Source organism: Tenrec ecaudatus, chromosome 10, assembly GCF_050624435.1.
Source record: "Tenrec ecaudatus isolate mTenEca1 chromosome 10, mTenEca1.hap1, whole genome shotgun sequence".
NCBI lineage: Eukaryota > Metazoa > Chordata > Mammalia > Afrosoricida > Tenrecidae > Tenrec > Tenrec ecaudatus.
The window spans coordinates 137,681,950-137,701,303 of NC_134539.1; the positions used below are offsets into that span (position 1 = coordinate 137,681,950).

General features: G+C 56.0%; 1 protein-coding gene across 1 annotated transcript; it reads right to left on the reverse strand.

The window, feature by feature from the left end:
• Window positions 1-3,263: 3,263 nt before the first annotated feature.
• On the reverse strand, window positions 3,264-15,929 carry CAVIN1 (caveolae associated protein 1). The gene is made up of 2 exons (XM_075561848.1): window positions 15,323-15,929; window positions 3,264-5,696 (listed from the first exon to the last, which is right to left on the reverse strand). Exons 1-2 carry the CDS (start codon window positions 15,791-15,793, stop codon window positions 4,995-4,997), a joined length of 1,173 nt encoding a protein of 390 aa, XP_075417963.1. The 5' UTR covers window positions 15,794-15,929; the 3' UTR covers window positions 3,264-4,994.
• Between the last annotated feature and the right edge of the window lie 3,425 nt (window positions 15,930-19,354).

Here is a 19,354-nt window from a genome sequence, read left to right on the forward strand (position 1 = left end):
GCAATTGTACGGTTAAGATATATAAAGATGATAGTGAAGCCGTAGAGAAATGGGAGAGTTAGTAAGATAAAGGAGTCAGACACAGTTCATGTGGTGGTATGCTCACCTCAAGCTTCTCCTGGTGGTCCTCGTGGAGGTGGGAGATCGGGAGGCAGGAGCAAGCAAGAGATTTATTACTGACCAAGTCTTATTCCCAAAGACATATGCCATGGGAAGGGGTTGGACAATAGGCATAAACGTAACAGGAAGGGGATGAGCTAGGGGTTTGCACATAATGGGAAGGGGAGGGACTAAGGGTGTACATGGGACAAGATGGGTGGCCCCTAGATTCATGATGGCGGCCTAATCTTGGTCATGCTTGAGAGAACTTGACCTCCCTGGGCTCTCCTTCAGGGAAACAATCAACTACTATCCTTATCAGAAGGGTGTGGGCCCTACTTAGGGTGGGACAGACTATACAGTCTGATTGCTCTAGATGTCTGATAACCCTTAGGGAGAATAACCTCTGACCTAGTTTCGTTGACCTCCAAGTGTGTGTACTGTGTGCAGCAAGCAGCTAGGTTTGGCATCTATTTGGGGGAGACAACTTGGGAGAAATCTATCTGTATCTCCCACAGCAATACCACTTGTCTATTGTCTGAGTCTAACACAGATACTAGGGAAATCACCTAATGGTTTGTGCAGCGGGGCCTGGAGTATTTCACCAGTGCCTATGGCCAGCCCTCCTTCCCCCGGGCACAGAAGGAGCCTCTCTGGAGGGGCTTAGAGCAGGGTCCCCTCATTGCTGTCAAGGAGTCATGCCTGGGTGCAGGCGCCGGCAGGGACATGATGGTTTCAGAGGACTGGGACCACCGTAACCAAGTTGGGGGGTAGAACTGTGAAGTTTCTCCAGTGGATAAGACCTCGGTTCTTGGCTTCGCACGAGAAAGAATTCACATCAAAACCCGTTTGTAATCTAAGTTGGTTTTTATGAAGGATGGAACCACGTTCAGGTTTACCCTCTCAAAAGAGTACGTGATATTTCAGAAAAGTGTGCAGAGCCACGCCGCAGCCGAGTTGGGGCTCACAAGTGGACACAAGCAATCCTGTGAAACAGTGCACCCACATGTGCACAACTGGGGCCAGAGAGAGCCTGACTGGGCAGGAGAGGGGAAAGAGGGAGCGCTGGGGGGGGGGGGAGGGAGTAAGAGAGAGAGGTCCCAGAGCATGTTTCCTGCCTTTATTCTAGCCCACCCCCTGGCTAGGCAGGGCGGGGCTAAGAGTATCGGTTGACTCCATTGGCTGAATTAAGCCCATCTGTGTGATGTGCTTTGCCCAAGGGCCTGGTTTGGACTTCCCAGTGTACCTCCCAGTTGGCTGGGGGCTTGAATTGGAGCATGATCAATTAAGGGGTCCTCATAGGCGTTGAATGCTCCCCTGAGTTCTTCCCAACCTCCTACAGGGGCTTGTGCAGGCATGAGAGGGAAGCGCCCCCCACCCCGTCCCTAAGTTAGTTAGTTTATTATGCCAACCTGGCTGATAAACACATGTGGGGTTAATTGAAAGGCGGAGGGATGAATGGCTCAGTGAGTCTCGCCTTTCTAGTTCTCAAATCCCTTGCTTTGTGATGGTCGCGCCAGGGTGCGGCTGCCTTAGAAGTTCCCAGATTCAGCTGGCAAGGCTGACTTCCTGCAAGACATCCCCAAGGAGAAGCCACATGGACCTACCCCAATGCAGTTCTGGGTGCTGGAGCAGCCCTGTGGAGACCCCTGCCAGCGCTGAGATGCTTACACATTCGCTGACTCGGCTTTGCCCCTTGCAGGGCATCATAGTGTGTGTTTTGTGAGCTGGAGGAGGACTTTGTAGATTGGCGTTGGACATTTGGGTTAATGTTGGACTTGTGGGCTTGGGCAGCACTGGGTTGGGATGTTTTCTTGATGTGCATTTGCCCTTTATATAAAACTCTCTCTTATACACGAGTTTCTGTGGATTTGTTTCTCTAAAGTACCCAGACTAATACACTGATCTAGCGCTAACAACAGAGTGGGTAGGAGAGGCACAGGAAAGCACCTGGGCCAGAATTGAAAGTGCGGTGGAAAGCAGAGAGAGGGTCTTGTGAACGAGGATGGGGGAGGGGGGCAGGGGTCCTGTTCCTGCTGATGAGAGGGGCCTCCATGGCCTTGTTAGTCAACAGCTGGGATCCTAGAGTCCTTTCCTGCTGCTCGCAGCTGTCCATCTCCATCCCAGTGGGGAAAGAATCCTTCCTGACAGGAGGAGAGTTTCCTGGCTCCCAGCTGTTTCCTTTCCCATTTGCCTTAATGGAAAGCCCAGCCTTTCTGGGGGATTTGCACTCAGGCCTTTCTTGTGCTTCCTGCTGGTGGGCAGAGGTGTGGGAAGGGACGCATGGCTCCTTGGGAAGGACTGGCTGGCTGTGGCAGGAGTGGGGGCCCAGGAATGGCAGGGTTCCAATCAGGCCTCCTTCGGATCCAGGAGATTCTGATGCTGTAGGAAGCCCCTCCCTGTCAGTGGGTGGGGCAGGCCACTCAGGGGGGGAAGAAAGGCTATCACTGGGTGGTGGGGAGGTTCCCTACCTTGTATGGGCCCGACTGGCTTGTAACACAAACCAGCACTTCTCCTGTGACACTCTGGGTCAGGGCCGCTAAAGTCCCCTCTTCGCGCACCTCAGAGCCAGTGAGCCTGCCAGGTCTATTTAGGGGAAGCCCAGGCTAAAGAGAGTGACTGAGCGTGTCTGAAGGCAGATGTCCCCACAGCCAGGAGGTGGATGCAGGGAATTCAGGGTGTAGTAGCTAGGGAATGGGGCTGCCTGGTTTCTCATTCCAACTGGGCCATTCACCAGCTCTGTGACCTTACGCAAGTCACTCTGTTTCCTTCTCCCTGAAGTGGGGATGTTAACAGACTACCTCATGGAGTTGTCAGGAGCTGAAATGAGCTAATTTGTGCAAGTGTTTAGATCAGTTCCGGCATAATCAACCCCGCCCTGCCTGGTGCCATCTGGTTGATTGACTCACTGGCGCCTCGCAGTGGCACCGAAGTGCACAGCGGCTCTGTGGGTTTCTTGGCTTCGGTTCCCAGGGACCACCTTTAAGTTAACCGTATGTGCCACTGGGTACCTGGCTGATGGTCAAGGGCCCATAGATGGGCTATTGCTGCATCCCTCCCCCTGCAGGCAAGCCCTCTGTCTTCTTCCTCCCCACCCCGCTCCCTCTCATTCCATTTCTCACCCTCAGTCTTGGCCTCTGGAGAATACAAACCAACACGGATCCTTTTATAAAAGCGGGTTTATTGGTGGGGCTGCTCACCAGGACACAGCAACATGAGAGGCTCCCCAGAGCCCACAGGAAACTGCATCTGCCCGCAGCTCAGCCCCCTTTAGCTCATCAGCACCACGGGACATTGTCCCACAATCCCCTCCTCCCTCAGCTGACCTGTCTCCAATCATTCAGTGGAGAGAAGGGAACCAAGAGAAGGGAAAAAAAAAAAAAAAAAGCAAAGCCTTATGTTGTATAAAAGGTTTGTGTCCCCAGGGTCCCCCTTCCCTCCCTCCCACCCCTTAAAGCAGTTATCTGTAATTCTAAAGAGCAGAGCTAGGAAGAGACAGTGGAGGCCTGGAGGAAGGGGAAAGGCCCTCTCCTTTGGGCTTTGGGTGGGGAGGGAGGGGGAGAAACTGTCTGGACTGGGAGGCTGAAGTGTCCTGTGGAGAACTTAGACAGTGGGTGTCAGAAACCAGGCCCTCCAATGGGCATAGCAGCCCCTTCAGCCCCAAAGGTTCAGGCAAGGCACACACAGGGGCAAAGATGTACGGGTCATGGTGGGTTCTGCAGCTTTTTGAAACAAGGAACTTGAACCTGCCTGGGGGAGCCAGGCTGGGCCTGCTGGGGGCAGGCGTTCCCCCTGCCCCCCACTCCCTACCCCACACTCTCAGCTCCCAGCCCGGGCCTTTGGCACACTGCTCCTTTCTAACTCCCAGCTCTCCACACTGGGCTGATATCCCTTTCCGGGACCCTCTTTTCCCAGGACGAGCTACTCATCCTTAATTGAGAGGTAGGGTGAGCGACCTTGTCCCACATCTTCCCTCTTGATCCTGAAAATAGCCCTGCACAGCAAGCTCCCAGCACCGCAGGAAGCTCCGGTTCTCTGGAGAATTCCCTCCACCATTTCCACTTTCTCCTGTTTTCGCATTTTCCTTCCCCCAAACCGTGGCCATGTGGTCCTGTGTGCATGCGCCTACATGTTTTGTGTTCCTCGCCCGCCCCCTCAGTCCCCTGGACACCAGTCTGCCCTGCTAGAACCCACTGCAGACGTCGTAGCCTGTGCTGGACTCCCCCTCCCTGGGGGTGTGGGGGCTCTGGCTCTCGTCTTCGTGCTGTTCCAGTGCCACAGAGCTGTGTCCATAGGCTTCCAGCACGGGCCCTTCCACGTGCACCTCCCCCGCTTTTAAGTAAGGTTCACTCTTTCTCTTAGGGTAATGTTGGCTTGGAGGCCTCCAGGGACCAGGGTGAGCTCTGTGATCAGGAATGACAGCAGCCGTGGGGATGGGGAGGGGGGCGGGCGGGGTAAGCAGTGTCTGGAGGAGGGAAGGGGTGGGGGTGAAGGGAAAGGCAGTATGCCCTAAGCGGGAGTGGAAGGGGGGCCCAATCATGGAAATGAGGGCCATTTCCTCTAGGAACCCCAGCCGGGCCCATGAGGAAATGGGCCGCTCTCCTTCCTCCTCCCCATCCCTTCCCCCACCAGGGGCTGCCTCCTCCGTCCCATTTTCTTTAAGGCCTGGGTGCTTCTAGAGGGGAAGTGTCTTCAACTGAGAAAAACCTCAGCCAGTTTTGGGGCCTGTGCGAGAGTGCGAAAGAGAGAGTTCGGCAAGGGCGGGGCGTGGCCTGCGGTGGGGCGGGGCGTGGCCTGTGGGTGGGGCGGGGCGTGGGCGGCGGGGCGGGGCCTGCGGGTGCGGTGGGGCGGGGCGTGGGCGGCGGGGCGGGGCCTGCGCGGGCGGCTGCGCAGGCTCAGTCGCTGTCGCTGCGGTCCACCAGCACGGCGTCCGACTCCTCGGTGATCTCCAGCAGCGTGTGCACGTCGGGGCTGCTCCCGCGCAGCAGGTCGGCCGCCTCGTGGCGCTCCGCGCCGCCCTCGTCGTCGTCGGCGCCCACCTCCACCATCTCGGTGGCCTTGAGCACCTCCACCTCGCCCTCGCGGATCTTCTTGACGTGGAAGGTGAAGGGCGGCACCTTGTACACGGCCGTCTTGGAGCGCGCGTAGACCACGTGGTCGGGCGTGAAGGACTTGCGCAGCTTCTCTCGCGAGGTTTTGATCTTCTCGCGCCGCTCGGCGGGCACGAGGCGCGTGCCCAGCTTGTTCATGCGCTTCTCCAGCGTGTGCCGCGTCTTCTCCAGGTTCTCCTTGGTCTTGAGGCGCGTCTTCTCCAGGTTCTCGCGGGTGCGCACCTTGGTCTTCTCCATCTTCTCCTTGGAGAAGGCCTTCTTGAAGTCGTCCACGCGCCGCAGGCCGCTGCGCTTGATGCGCTCGGCGCGCGACTCCTCGATGACCTCCTCCACCTCCACCGCCTCGTCCGACGACAGCTCGAGCGCCGCCGTCTCGTCCTCCGGCCGCTCGCCCTCGCCCAGCTCGTCGCCCTCCTTCTCGGTCAGCGCCTCCGAGTCTTTCAGCGACTTGCTGATGCTCAGTTTGGCCGGCAGCTTCACCTCGTCCTAAAGAGAGAGGAGAGATGAAGAAGGGGAGAGAAAGTGGGGGCTTCGGGGTGCTTGCGGTTCTGGGAAGTGGGCAAGGGGGACGTGGAGGGGCGGCTCATTTGTACCGTGACATCGACCTGGATTTGCCCGCCATTGCCTCCCAGCATCCCGCATGGAGCTTGGACGCGTGCTTTGTGGGCGCTCAGCAAGTCAGATGTACGGACAGCGAGAGGAGGCGGGTAGGGGTTCTTTCAGGGAATCTAGCTTTGGGGTGACCATCAGCCTGACCTGAACCATAATTACACTTTTGCTAAATGTCGCGTCCTCCAACCCTGCCCATGTATCCTATATCAACCGCGAGATCAGCCGTTCGAATCCACCAGTCTCTCTTCGGGAGAAAGATGAGGTTTTCTGCCTTCACAAAGATTCGCAGCGGAAAACCCCAGGGGCAGTTCCACTCAGCCACAGGGGGCTGCTGTGAGTCGGGTTGGTAGGGAGTTAGGGTTATACTGCAGTGCCAGGGACCACGACTCGGCTTCGGAATGGGCGGAGCGCGCCCGCCCTCTGGTGGCCTAAATCAGACACTGTCTGAGCCAAGCCAATAGAGCATGCTGACTCATAGTGACCACCTATAGGACCGAGAACTGCCCCCTGTGAGCCTGAGGCTTTTTACCAGAGCCAAAAGCTTCATCTTTCTTTAGCAGAGTGGCTGGTGGTTTCATCTTTCTTTAGCAGAGTGGCTGGTGGTTTCCAACTGCTGATTTTGCTTATCGCAGCCCAAAGTGTAACCAGTATGCCACCAGGGCACGAATTGGGCTGTGATCCCAAGGGTCAGCAGTTCTAAACCACCAGCCACTCTGCGGGAGAAAGATGGGGCTTTCCAATCCCGTGAAAAGTTACTGCCGGAGGGAGGGAAAAAAAAGGACCTGATGCAAAGGGCTTAAGTGGAAAGCAAATGCTTTGAGAATGATTGGGGCAGGGAATGTATGGATGTGCTTTATACAATTGATGTATGTATATGTATGGATTGGGATAAGAGTTGTATGAATCCCTAATAAAATGTAAAAAAAGAGAAAAAAGTTACTGCCTTGACAAAGGGACAATTTTACCCTGTCGCATAAGGGCGCTCTGAGTTGGAATTGATAGCAGTGAGTTTCTTTTGTTTTGTAGTAGATTGCGGGTGGAGACAGTGGGATAAACTCAAAGTCCGTGTCTGGAGACCCTCCAAAGAGGGTAGATGGAAAGCAAAGGGAGTGTGATTCCCAGACCTGAACCATTTCAGAACGAGCCTTAGGGAAGGAGGGCTGTGGAGGTGCCTGTCCTCATACCGTTCAGCTGTGGTGATTATCCTTTCCCCCCAGTAAGTCATTAACAGCAACCAGGGAGCTAGCTAGGAGCCACAGACGTGTTAGGCCCCAGTCTGGACATTTCTGTCTCTGCCTTCCCTGCTGTAGAATGGGGGAGGGAGGGCTTTACCATTCTCTCTGCCCTCCCTAGATCTGAGCTCCGAGGGTCAGAAGCAGGAGTGTGTGTGGTCAGCTTTCCCTTCTCCTGGGAGGGGAGATGCAAGCCTAGCACTGCTCCCGACTCTCACACTCTCCCCACACAAGGACCCTCTCTTTGGAGACAAGTGAGGGAGAGTTACTTGAATTGAAGGTTTTCTAGAGTATTTCCCAGAATTGTAAGAAAATCCCATCTGCTTGGAAAATGGGGCAGTGAGCTGCCTCCCCTCAGATACACACACACACACACACCACCCCCACACCACTACCCCCCACCCCCGCTACAGAAATTCCTTCCCTAGCCCCCAACCTCCTTCCTTTCCCATCCCCCCAGGTTTCCTGGTTTACACTGAGAACTGGGAACACCTCCCAACTTCCTTCCCTCCTGGTCAATAGCTTTAGCTGGAACAAACAGAAGAATGGCTCCTCTTCTCCCAGAAAGGCCACTAGCTCTGCTCAGTACCAGGCCTTCTCTCTCAACTACACCTCCCAGCAGGCAAGGTGACCTGGGTGCAGGGCATGCTGGGACTTGTAGTCTCCACCTGCCATTGCCGGCTTAGAACTAGCATTGGCATTCTAGGCTTCTTGGGATGTTTCTGCGTTTGGTGGACCCTCTTAGCATCTCTCTGACTCCAGTCTTACCCTCTGGGGCTCTTGCAATGTCCCCTGGTTGTCATCTCCCCCTCAGCGTGCCCCTGTGGCCCCATTCTCTCTCTCCCTCTGCTCTCCCCTCCACTAATACCCACCCACGCTCCAGACAGGGGAGCTAGAGCCCCTCCTTTCCCTGTGCCCAGACAATGTGGATGGACTACAGAGGGATTATGGTGACTGGGGGGAGAGGGGGAGGTTGGGGTTCAGGAAACAGTCCCAGCTGCTGGAAAACAAATCCATTGTCTCCCTGCTCCACCCCCAGCATCATTAACAACCTTCCCCTGCACCCACCCCACCCCAACCAAAGGCTGAGCTGGCTGGTTCCCCCTGGCCTCAGGCTTCCCAGAGAAAGGCCTTTGCCAGATGAGCTGGGGAGAGACTTGGGCCCAGGGGAGAGCTACGGATTTCTTGTAGCCAAAGCCATCATCCCAGAGCTTGCTGAGTAAAGAAACAGGTTAACACGGGAGGTTAAACCCTGGGTTCTGGTTTGGGGCTCCCAGGTGCCTAGGAGACAGACCCCTTTACTGTGGACCTGACCTGGGGTGTTGGAACTGCCACCCTGGTGGGAGGTCAGGAGAGAAGCAGCGCTTTGACCTGCTCCAGGTTTGACCCTGCTGACCAGGGCTCAGTCGGCTGGTCTGTCCCAGTGAGGAGTGCTTTGCCCAGGATGGCTGGATTTTCTCTTTTCTCCCTCTTTCCCAGCCAGGTTTCCCTCCTGACTCATAGCCCTGGAGTGCTGTCTGGGCTGACTGCGTATGCCAGTTGCTATAACAACTATCAACACACCCTGAAAGCTCCCCTCCCCCTGCCCCCCCCCCCCCCCCCCCCCCCCCGGCACTCAGGCCAGGCACCCTTGTCCCACTCCTACTTCTCTGGCTGAGCCCCACAGCCAAAGGAAGGGCCAGGAAGAGGGCAGTGCGGTGTCAAAGAGGGAGGCCCCTGCTTGCTCTGTTTTCTCGTTTTTATTAAACAAAACCACCACTCCCAACAGGCTTGATTTCCAGAAGTACCTTTAATGACCAGGTCTGAACAAAAGCATGCACAGCTGCCCCTGCCACACCAAGCACACACAGCCCCACCCAGGAGCCCCAGGAGGTGCCCTGTCCCCAGCCCTGTTCTAGAAACTCAGACCGTTAGGAAGAAGATGGTCCTAAGTTATGATTTAATTGAGTACCTACTATGTGCTCAGCCCCTGGCCAGGCACTTCACATTTGTTAGGGAGAAGAGGTAAGTGTCGCATGAGTCTGGGCCAGAGCTGTCCTGCGCTGGCCCTGACCACTGTCCAGGATCAGGCAGGACTTTGGGAACATGGGGGTCTCAACGTCCCCAAGATCTGCTAACGCAGTGGTTCTCCACCTTCCTCACACTGCAACCCTTTAATGCAGTTCCTCATGTGGGGACCCCCAACCATAACATTATTGTCATTGCTACTTAGTCACTGTCATGTTGCTGCTGTCATGAATTGGGTGACCCCTGTGAAAAGGTCAATGAACCCCCAAAGGAGTAGCGACCCACAGGTTGAGAACCACTGTGTTAAGGGTTCATCTGACTGGGGGAGGGGAGGAGAAGGGTGGGTAGGGAGGGCTTAAAAAACCACAAGACCCACCTGTCTCCAGGAGGAGGGGGTGGGAGACTCAAAGGTGGGCAGCAAGCAGGGCCCTTCTGCTGTAGCAGGAAACCTCCTCCTCCGGGGCTGCGGGAGGGTGGTGGTGGTGGTGATATGCCCCCAAGAGGGAGAACAATCATATAGCTGTTGTAGGCCTGCGGCACAGGACGTAAACACACACAGTGTGCCCACAGCAGTAAAACATCATGAGGAAGGGGGACAATTGCCAAAAGAAGTGTCTAAGAAGGCTCATGGGGTGGGAGGTGATCATGAAAAATGAAACTGGGGGAAGGATCGACCCCCTGCTGGCCTCGCCCTCCCAGTTGGCAGCTTTTTTGTGCCCCACCCAAGGCAGGGTCTGGCAAACAAGGGATCTCTTTGCAAATTCCTTTCGTAAAAGCTGGAAAAAACATGTGTCAATGTTTTTTCCAGCTACCAGAAGGGGGTGGGGAGGGTACAGAACACACCCCAGGCCTAGGCCTCCCAGGGGCCATCCCCAAGAGGCTTTGCGCCAAACGGCCCCTCCCTGAGGAGGCAGGGAAAGAGGGAGAGGCAGGCTCGGAGGGCCAGGCCCACGCTCATGCAACTTCATGCAGGGCAGCCCTTGGGTGTGTGGAGAAGCCACGGTCGTGGCAGAAATCAAGGGCAGACTCAAGGGACTTTGCTGCCCACCCCCACGACACACACCACATTCACCAGAACTCTTTACAACACAGGACTGGTCTCCCGGTTCCCAGTACCCACCCACCCACCCAAAAAAGGCAGAGGCCTGGACACCAGCTGGCACCATGTGCCATGAAGCCACAAGCCGCCAGTAGGCTGGGGTGACACCCCAGGGCCCCAGGAGACCCTACTCGCCCCCAGCAGCTGTCGGCTTCTCTGGGCTGGACAGAGGCCCCGGCTCTGGGTAATAGGGCAGTGGCCTAGGCGTCTGGTCAAAGGGTGGGAGCTCAGGCACTGTGTCAGGCTTCAGGTCAAAGGGCTCAGTCTCAGGCAGAAGGTCAAAAGGCACCGTCTTGGGTGTGGCCGGGTCAGAGCGTGCACTTGGCTTCTTCGTGGGCTAAGATGAGGAAAAGGGGGTTAAGGGGGGCTTGGGTTGGGTGTGGACAGGAAGGGCTGAGAGAGGCTTTGGTGGGCATGCAGGGTGGGACTGGTGGGTGGGTTAGTGGGACACTGGATAGATCAGGCTAGGAGAAAAACAAACACCCTACACAGTAGTGTTTTCTTCAAAAGGGCCGTGGGCTGAAAAGGGAGGGGCAAACCCTGGCCCCTGAGCTGACAGACCACCTGAACTTCCAGCCCTCTCCTTTCGCCCTCTAGAGCAGCAGTTCTCAACCTGCGGGTCCCGACCCCTTGGGGGGGAGGTTGTCAAATGACCCTTTTGCAGAAGCAAATGACGGTTATGAAGCAGAAACAAAAATAATTTTATGGTTGAGGGGTCACCACAACTTGAGGAACTGTATGAGGAAGGTTGAGAACCACTGCTCTAGAATCTTCCCCAGACCCATCCCTGAGCTCCCAGCCTCTGCCCTTCCCGTGCCATGGCTGAGGGAGGGTGCTGTTTGGGGTGCTGAATGGTGGAGGAGAGGCTGCTGGGGGTGGGGCAGGGGCTTCTAAGAGACCGCTTGTTGGACAGGAACCCAGAGAGCACAGACAGAGACACTGTCCTCCCTGGCTCACGCTGCCGGGCCCCCAGGCACTGAGGAGTCACCCTAGGATAATGGAAGGCATGGAAGAGGAGCATCCTGCCCGCATCCCTAGTGCATGCCTCCCCATTACCCAACTCGTCCACCCAGAATGCACAGGGAAATCAGGACTAAATGCTGTTTTTACAACAGATACTCCACCCTGGGGTGCCCAGCTGCAGCGCCCAGCATCCCCTCCTCTGGGGGCTGAGCAACCAGGAGAGCGAGGAGGGAGTTGGGAGGCGAAAGGAATCCGGCAGCTGCGGTGTGCAGAGTAAAGCCTGCAGCCACAGAATCAGAGCTGCACGTCTCCGCTTGCCCTGTGGGGGTGAAGGAAGAGGTGGGGAGAGAGGCCGGGAGGCTGAAGAGCGCAAACCAACGAGGCTCTCCCAGCCAGATGCAGGGTCCATGCCAGAGGATCAGTGGCTGCTTGCGGAGCGCCACCTCTTACAGCCAGAGCCCTGGCCTTCCCACTGTCCTCAGGCCAGGTGACCGACCACCCACTCTGCCTCTGCGCGGAGCTTATGAGGTCAGATAGCGAATGGCCTCCACTCGTAGCCTGCGCTGCACACACCGCCTTGAGACTCCGTCTCTGGATGGATGAAGGCTCCAAGGCTAACCCTGAGTGAGAGCTAACCTCCGCCAGCATTCCTGCTACAGAGCCTGGGGCTGGAGGGAACACAGGAGCAGCCAGTGAGGCAGAAGGAAGCACTCCGGGCGCCGGCCTCAGCTTGGACCTCCAATCAGCTGACGCTAGGCAAGTGGTGATTTCCCTTTGTGGACCTCTGCTTAGCTACAAAACAGAGGCGTTCAAGTTGATGATCTCTAGGTCAGCGGTTCTCAACCTGTGGGTCGCTACCCCTTTGGGGGTCGAAGGACCCTTTCACAGGGGCCGCCTGATTCGTAACAGTAGCAAAACGACAGTAATGAAGTAGTAACGAAAATAGTGTTATAAGGAACTGTATGAAAGGGTTGGGGCATGAGGAAGGTAGAGACCCACTCATGTCCAACTCAAACATTCTAAGACAGAAGAGTGATATATGCATGACAGTGTGTTATCAGTTGCCCCTCTGTGCTGCCCCCTCACTTTCTAAACTTAGATCTTTACAATAATCAAAGGTCTCTCTCTCTCTCTCTCACACACACACACAGGCCCTCATTCCATCCCTAGTCCCACCCCTTTGAAGCTCATAAGCCACCTAATCCCTTAAATGCTTCCGAGTCCTGTCCCCAAGCACTTGGAGCAGGTCTGATGGGTCTTGGCTAATGGTCCATTTTTCGGTCACTTCCTTTGCCTGAAGGAGCCCTGCAAAGTCAGCAGTCCGCGAAAGAAAGACAAGGCTTGCTCTTCCTAAGAGTTAGTCTTGGAAACCCACAGGGGCAGTTCGTTCTACCTATAGGGTCACTATGAATCAGAATTGACTTAATGAAAGTGCATTTTGAACTTGGCCTCATCTAAATAGCTCCAGAAAACATTGATTTCCCACCAAATTCACCCCCTTTCTGGATTCTGGGAGGTCTGTGATACCTGGGAGAACAGATTCCTTACTTCATGCTCACCACTCCTCTCACCTCCTTCCCAGCTGGGCTGGCCCTCCCAGCATCCCTCAGCCCACTAATCTCCAGGGGCTGTCCAGGCTTCTCTCACCACCTAGCCCTTGTCACCCAGTAGGATGTGATGCTAAACCTAGTTTGTTTGTTTTTTTTGGGGGGGGGCAGAAAAATATCTTATTGTCTTCGAGGTGAATCAAAGGGAAGACTGATCTCTTATTTGGGGGGGGGGTGTATGTGCAGGTCAATTGCAGGCTTGCCTAGAAAGGACAATCATGCAGAGGAGTTCCCAGGATGCCGGGTGGGGCCACACAAGGGATTCCCTTTCCCTGGAGAGGGGTGTGGGAGGCCAGATGGCCTGATCCCACAGCTGGGACCTTCCCACCCCTACATGGTTCCATGCCCTGCCCCCACTGCCACATCATCTGACAGCTTCTCCTCCCCTCCCCTTCCCAATTCCCCCAGAGGCCTTTCCGCAGGGTAGCCCTCACTCTCACTCTGCCTCTCTCCCCCTCTGCCCTGTTGCCCAGGTATCCTAACCCCTCAGCCTGCCTTTACCCTAACTGCTGCTGTCCCCAGCCTTCCCTATTAGGCCTGCCAAGGCGCGGGGCTATTTTTACCTCCTCCTCTTCCCAGGCCTGCAGCCTTCAGGGAGGAGCCTCCTGCCCAGCAGTGAACAGCCCACCCTCTTCCCCTAACCTGGAACATCTGGTCAGCTGCTCTGGGGCGTTCTGCGCCCTCCAGCCTCACCCTTTTCCTAAGGGAGTTCCTCCAGGGGGTGGAGTCCTTATTGTGCTTGGGGGTTCGGGCCTGAGCCCCCAGGTTGAGCCACTTTTCCTATCTCAACTTTTATCTCACGACCTGCCCCACTCCACCCCAACTGGCAGTGGAAGCCAAGGCCACTCTGTGATTACATCCTAACACCAACAGCCCCTTACCACACAGACAATGTACAGAGGGGAGCCCCCGACTCCACACAGGGGTCCCTCCAACCACAGGGGGGTTCCCTAGAGCCTGAGAACTCTCCCAGCGCACTGGTCTGGGACGTCTGGAGCAGGAAGCACCGCCCTTTATGACAGCCTTCTGCTGCCACCCTAGGCTCTGAAAGAAAGCTGGAGCTGGCTACGGTCCCTCTCCCTGTCCCGTTGCCTAGTTCCACTTCCCCAGATGCCCCCAGAGGCAGGCAAGAATCTAAAACATCCCACCAGCGGCCTCCCTCATCAGGCCTTCAATTCTAAAGTGGAAAGGCTCTGGGGAAACCTTTCTACCAGACCGGGCTGTAAACTGAGTAAATACAGCTGCTTGAAGGCCAAGTGCCTCCAGGGAGCAGAGGATGGGGTGGGTTAGTGTGTATGCGTGTGGGGGTTGGGGGTTTGCTACATCTACCTTCCACCCACCATCTCTCAGATGGGTGCCAACTCACTACCTCTGGGTCTCCCTTCCCCAAACACTTGTCCCATAGTGCCAGCGGCGGACCCATGGTCTCCAGCCTTTCAGCCCTCATGCAGAGGCTGACTAAGGGGGGTCTAGCTGCTCCAGCAGCCCCAAGCAGTCTTCTCACAGTGCCCCTTCCCCAGGGAGCTTAATAAACCTCTTTTTTGTCCCCTGGAGTAGGCAGAGAAAGGAGAAGGGAAAGGCTAGACCAATTCCAGGACCACTCCCTGAGTCAAGGGATGAAGCAGGCCTGGGAGGAGCAGGCTGGGGAGGGGGAGGGACGCGGGGCGGGGCGGGACGGCCCACATTCCTGCCCAGGCTAAAAAAAAAAAAAAAACGGTCCAGCCCCAAGTTCAGACCCACCCATAATGGGATCACCGGTGGAGGAGAGGAGTGGAGAGAAGCGAATACACAGCGAGTCTGGGCTGGCTGGGAGTTAAACTACAAATCCGACATTGTGCAGGTGGGAGGGAAGGGGAGCCTCCTCCCGCCTGCCAGCCGCCCCCGCGGGCTGGCGCGTGGGGTGACTCAGTGTGCACCCCGGGCACTGCAGGGGCTGGCCATCCCCTCCACCGTCCCTCCTGCACCTCCCACGCAGCTGGGCCCCGTCCACTTCCAAGCACTGACGGTGCAGGCACATGGCTGGCTAGGGTGTTCCCAGGGCCCTGAAAGTACAGGCTGGACTGCAGCTGCGGGGGGGGGGGGGGGCAGGGTGCGGGGGTGGGTAGCGGAGGCGGGTGAGGGTCGGTAAAGCGGGAGGACGCTGGCAGCCCCGTCCCTTGCTAGGCGAAGCCCCTGTGGTTGCATGCCTGAGCCCTGAATCATCCGCTATATCGGGCGGGCCGCGCTGGAGGCCCAGTCCGGGGCCGCAGGGCCAGTGTCCACTTCCAGCGGGCTCCTCGGCCGTCAGGGGCCCCCTAACTTGCCCCAGAACGTCTCCACCACCACTCTCCCCAAGAAGGAAGCCAAATTGGGAGACATATTAGAGGGGCAGCGTCCCTGCGCCCAGCCCTCAAACTTGGTCCTTCCGCGAGTTTGTCGTTGTGGGTTGGGGAGGGGAAGAGTGGGGCGCGCCCCAGGTCCCGCCGTTCCCTGCTCCCCAGCCCACCCCAGCGGCGCTGGCCCGAAAGCGGTGGGTCTACAGCGCGCGCGGGCGCGCGCACCAGCGACAGCCGGAAGACGGGGAGGGCCCGGCCAGCACCCCACCCCGCTCACCTGGTAGATCATGACTTTAAAGTTGCGGCGCCGCAGCAGCTCGGCCTCGTTGACCTCCAGCTTCTTGATCTGGCCGGCCTGGCGCTCCAAGCTGCCGCGCACCGTCTTCACGTTGACGCTGACCTTGCGCACCTTCTCCAGCAGCTTGCTCACGGTGTTGCTGGTAGTGGCGTGCGCCTTGCCCAGCTTGCTCAGCTCGCCCTGGATGCTCTGCACGGCGCCCTCCATCTCCGCCTGCCGCTCCTCTAGCTGGGCCTGGGTCGACTGGATCTGGTCGACCGCGCCGATGATCTTGTCCAGGAGGCTCAGCACCACCACGCCGTTCACCTGGTCCTTCTTGATCCGCTCCTCGGAGCCGGCCCCCGACGGCTCCTCGGCCGCCGGCGCCCCCTCCAGGGCGGGTCCCGGACCCCCGGCGTCGGCGTACAGGGAGAGCGGCTGCTCGACGATGTGCAGCTGGGTGTCCTCCATGGTTCCCGGAGGGAGCCGCGCGGGCCGGAGAGGAGGCGGCGGAGGAGGAACGCGAGCACGGAGAGCGAACGCTGCGCGGAGGAAACTCCAGCTACGTCCGTGCTCCCCGGGACGGCGGCCAGAACTGCGGGACTGGGGTCCCGGAGCTCCCCGGCCAAGCCCGTCAGCCCGCGCCTATTGGTTGGCCCCACCCCAGAAAGGGAAGGGCCGGAGGGAAGGCCGCTGAGTGCCGGGGGAGCCGAGGGGGCCGGAGGAGCGCGCACCCCACCCTTCCCAGGATGGTTGGAATAGTTGGAGCCGGGACGAGAGCCTCCGTTGGGAGCGGGGGCGGTGGGAGCGGGCCGCAGGCGGAGGAATGTGAGCTACGGGAGGAAATCGAACCTGAGTGTTGCTTCGCAGTGATTTCTCGCTCCCCTCCGCCACCCGCCTGCCTCGGCCTTCTAGGCTCAGGAGCTGGCAGTCAGGTGGACCAGGAGCTGCTGGACTCGGAAAAACCGCCCCGCGCCTGCCAGGTTGACTTTCTGAGAAGGCTCTGCGGCTTCCGCGGGCTATTCAGTGGATTCTCTCACACTCCTCTCTTGGAAGTTACCAACCGGTGCTCCCCAAAACTGGAGTTGTTGGAAGGGGGAGCTTCAGTTATGTTGACATTGGGAGGGGGAGGTGGGGTGGGACACTTCTCTAGATTCCTCTTAGAGGGGCGGAAACTGGGATTCATTTGGGCAAGGACACAAAAAGGCCCTTCTTTGAACCAACCGGCTGGCCCAGGCTCTGAAGCCACTTTCCCCCAGAAGCTTCGCTGACACTAGCCTCAGAGAGTGGAGTCCAGTCAGCAGTCCACCCCGTTTCTGCAGATCCCAGTGAGCCACGCTAAGCTACCAGGAGGAATCCCGCCTCATCTTCTGACCAGCAGCAAGGGAGCTCAGAGAGGCCAGGGACCTGCCAGAGGTCACACAATTTACTGCTGCCCTGCCTTCGGGCTCCTGTGCCCCAGCTTCTCTCTGAACTCCCTCTTTCCCCTTAGCCCTCTGTCCCTCTCAGTGGGTCAGGGAGAGAGATGAACGTGACTATGTCACGTGCCCGGTGTTGGAGCCTCCAGGCCTGAGGAACCTCATAAATGCAAGGGGGGCTTCCAAACGTTCATGGAAAAACCCGTTGCTTTTCATTCCATTTTTCCATTAATTTTTGAGCCCCCTTCCAATATTTGCAACCATGATAAGTACAAAGGAGCAGGGCGAGCCCCTGGTTGAGGCGTGAAACGTGGGAGAAAGGCTCAGGCCTTGCTGGAGGTGTGAGGTCCTTGGAGTTGACCCAGACTCCTCTGCACAGGAAAGTTGCAAACCTTTCCCCTGGTTAGGACACCAAGCTGAGGTTTGCCCAACTGGCTGAGTGATGGTCTGGGGCCAAAGGTTCTCCTCAGCTGAGCTCCCTTTATCTGGAAGAGGGAAACTCCTCTGGGGCCACTCCAGGACGGCCAACCCAGAAAGAGGCTCCCAAGCCTAACCCCTGGGATAGTGCCCTCTCAGTGACTTAGGAAAGGAGGCTCCTAACATTTCAGTAGCTATTCCCATACAAACAGCTGTCTGTCCCTTTTAAAAATGGTCTTACTGACATATACGTCAATGGTTTAAATAAATTAAGAGTCGTGCCTCCATCGCCGCCACCAATTTCAGGATGCTCTATTCCTTCTTGCTGCCGTCATTATTGGCGCCTCATCGCCCCTACCTCCCCAGTCATAACTCTTAAGTAGCTATTAATCTAGTTGCTGTCTCTATGCTGCCGTCATTATTGGCGCCTCATCGCCCCTACCTCCCCAGTCATAACTCTTAAGTAGCTATTAATCTAGTTGCTGTCTCTATAGATTTACCTATCCTGAGTTTCATATAAAGAAAATCATTGAACAACAGAATAAAACACTGGGGGGGGGGGGGACTCAACCCAAAAGATAGCAGAAAGTAAGAAGTGGCTCAAAGGGAAATCAATGGTAAGATATTAAATCTTAACTTAACTGCATCTGTATGAAGTGGAGCCTGTGCCACAGTGGCTCCATGTCAGGGTTCTCACCACAAAGTCTGAAGTCTGAAACCACCAGCTGCTCTGAGGGAGCACTGCGCTTCCTATGCCCACAAAGGGCTACAGCCCCCAAATCCTAGAGCCTTCTCAGCAGCCTGCTCATGGTGTTGCTGGTAGTCCAAATCCCACAGGGGCAGTCCAACCTCGTCCTATAGGATGGCAGCGAGTTTGATTTTGGGTTTATATCTGTACTAATTCACTTTTCAATGTACCCTGTCTGGGGACAGAACTATTTACCTCCTTGGTCAATGGATCAGTGGAGGCTTAGTTCATATAGGGGTTCTGTAAGTGGATTGGGGGGCTTTCGTGGTTATCTATAGCCTTGGGCAAATCATGTGCTCAGAATTTAAGCTCTGAAACAATCTCCCTTTCTGATCTTGAACTTTACTGCTAATAATCCTTTGATCACCCTAGCTCATTGGTTCTCAACCTTCCTGATGCCGCCACCCTTTAATACAGTTCATGTGGTGGTGACCGACCCCCAACCATAAAATTATTTTTGTTGCTACTTCACAACTAATTTTGCTACTGTTATGAATCAGGTGACCCCTGTAAAAGGGTCCTTCTATCCGCAAAGGGGTCATGACCCATAGATTGAGAACCACTGCTCTAGCTGGTGGGCTTCTTCCATGCAGACTTAGTTGACACCTCACTCAGATGGCTGCTTGTTTTAAAACAAGCCTTTAAGACCCCAGACACCGTTCATTCTGCTAGCCAGGCGCCAGGCACCATCTGGGTCCTTCTGCACACTGTGCTATGACACCCAGATCGCCAGTCATTACTGGACACATTGGGACATATTCTGAGCAGGACCACATCATAAGAACTCCTTGTTCTTCCATTAGGGCTGATGGTTAAGTGGGAGTTCAAAAACAAATGACTTTCTCTTGAGGTTCAAGTAGAATGAACTGGTTCACAAAACCAAAGTATAAATTCAGAATCAAAAGATACATAAAAATGTATATATTATGTATCCATATAGCTGGTAGAACTGTCAGACGACCCAGTTTTCCTCAAATTGAAAAAAATAAAAACGTGTTTTAGCGATTTAAGTCCCTCCTTTAGAAAAAAGAGTGATGGGAACCGATTACTAAGATCTACATGTGACCTCCTCCCTGGGGACGGACAACAGAGAAGGGGGTGAAGGGAGACGCTGGACAGGGCAAGATATGACAAAATAACAATCTATAAATTATCAAGGGCTCATGAGGAAGGGGGGAGCGGGGAGGGAGGAAAAAGAAAGAGGACCTGATGCAAAGGGCTTAAGTGTAGAGCAAATGCTTTGAAAATGATTAGGGCAAAGAATGTACAGATGTGCTTTATACAATTGATGTATGTATATGTATGGATTGTGATAAGAGTTGTATGAGCCCCTAATAAAATGTTTAAAAACAGGGAAAAGAGTGATAGTAGGGAAGCTTACTTGTTACTCCAAACAAAAAACAAAAAAGCAAACCCAGGACACACAGGGTACAAACTGTAAACAGCACA

Coding starts and splice junctions, on each gene's coding strand:
- CAVIN1 (XM_075561848.1), bottom strand. CDS start 15,793: ATGGAGGACACCCAGCTGCACATCGTCGAGCAGCCGCTCTCCCTGTAC. Junction 5,697..15,322: donor TTAAAGTCATGATCTACCAG/GTGAGCGGGGTG, acceptor CTCTCTCTTTAG/GACGAGGTGAAGCTGCCGGC.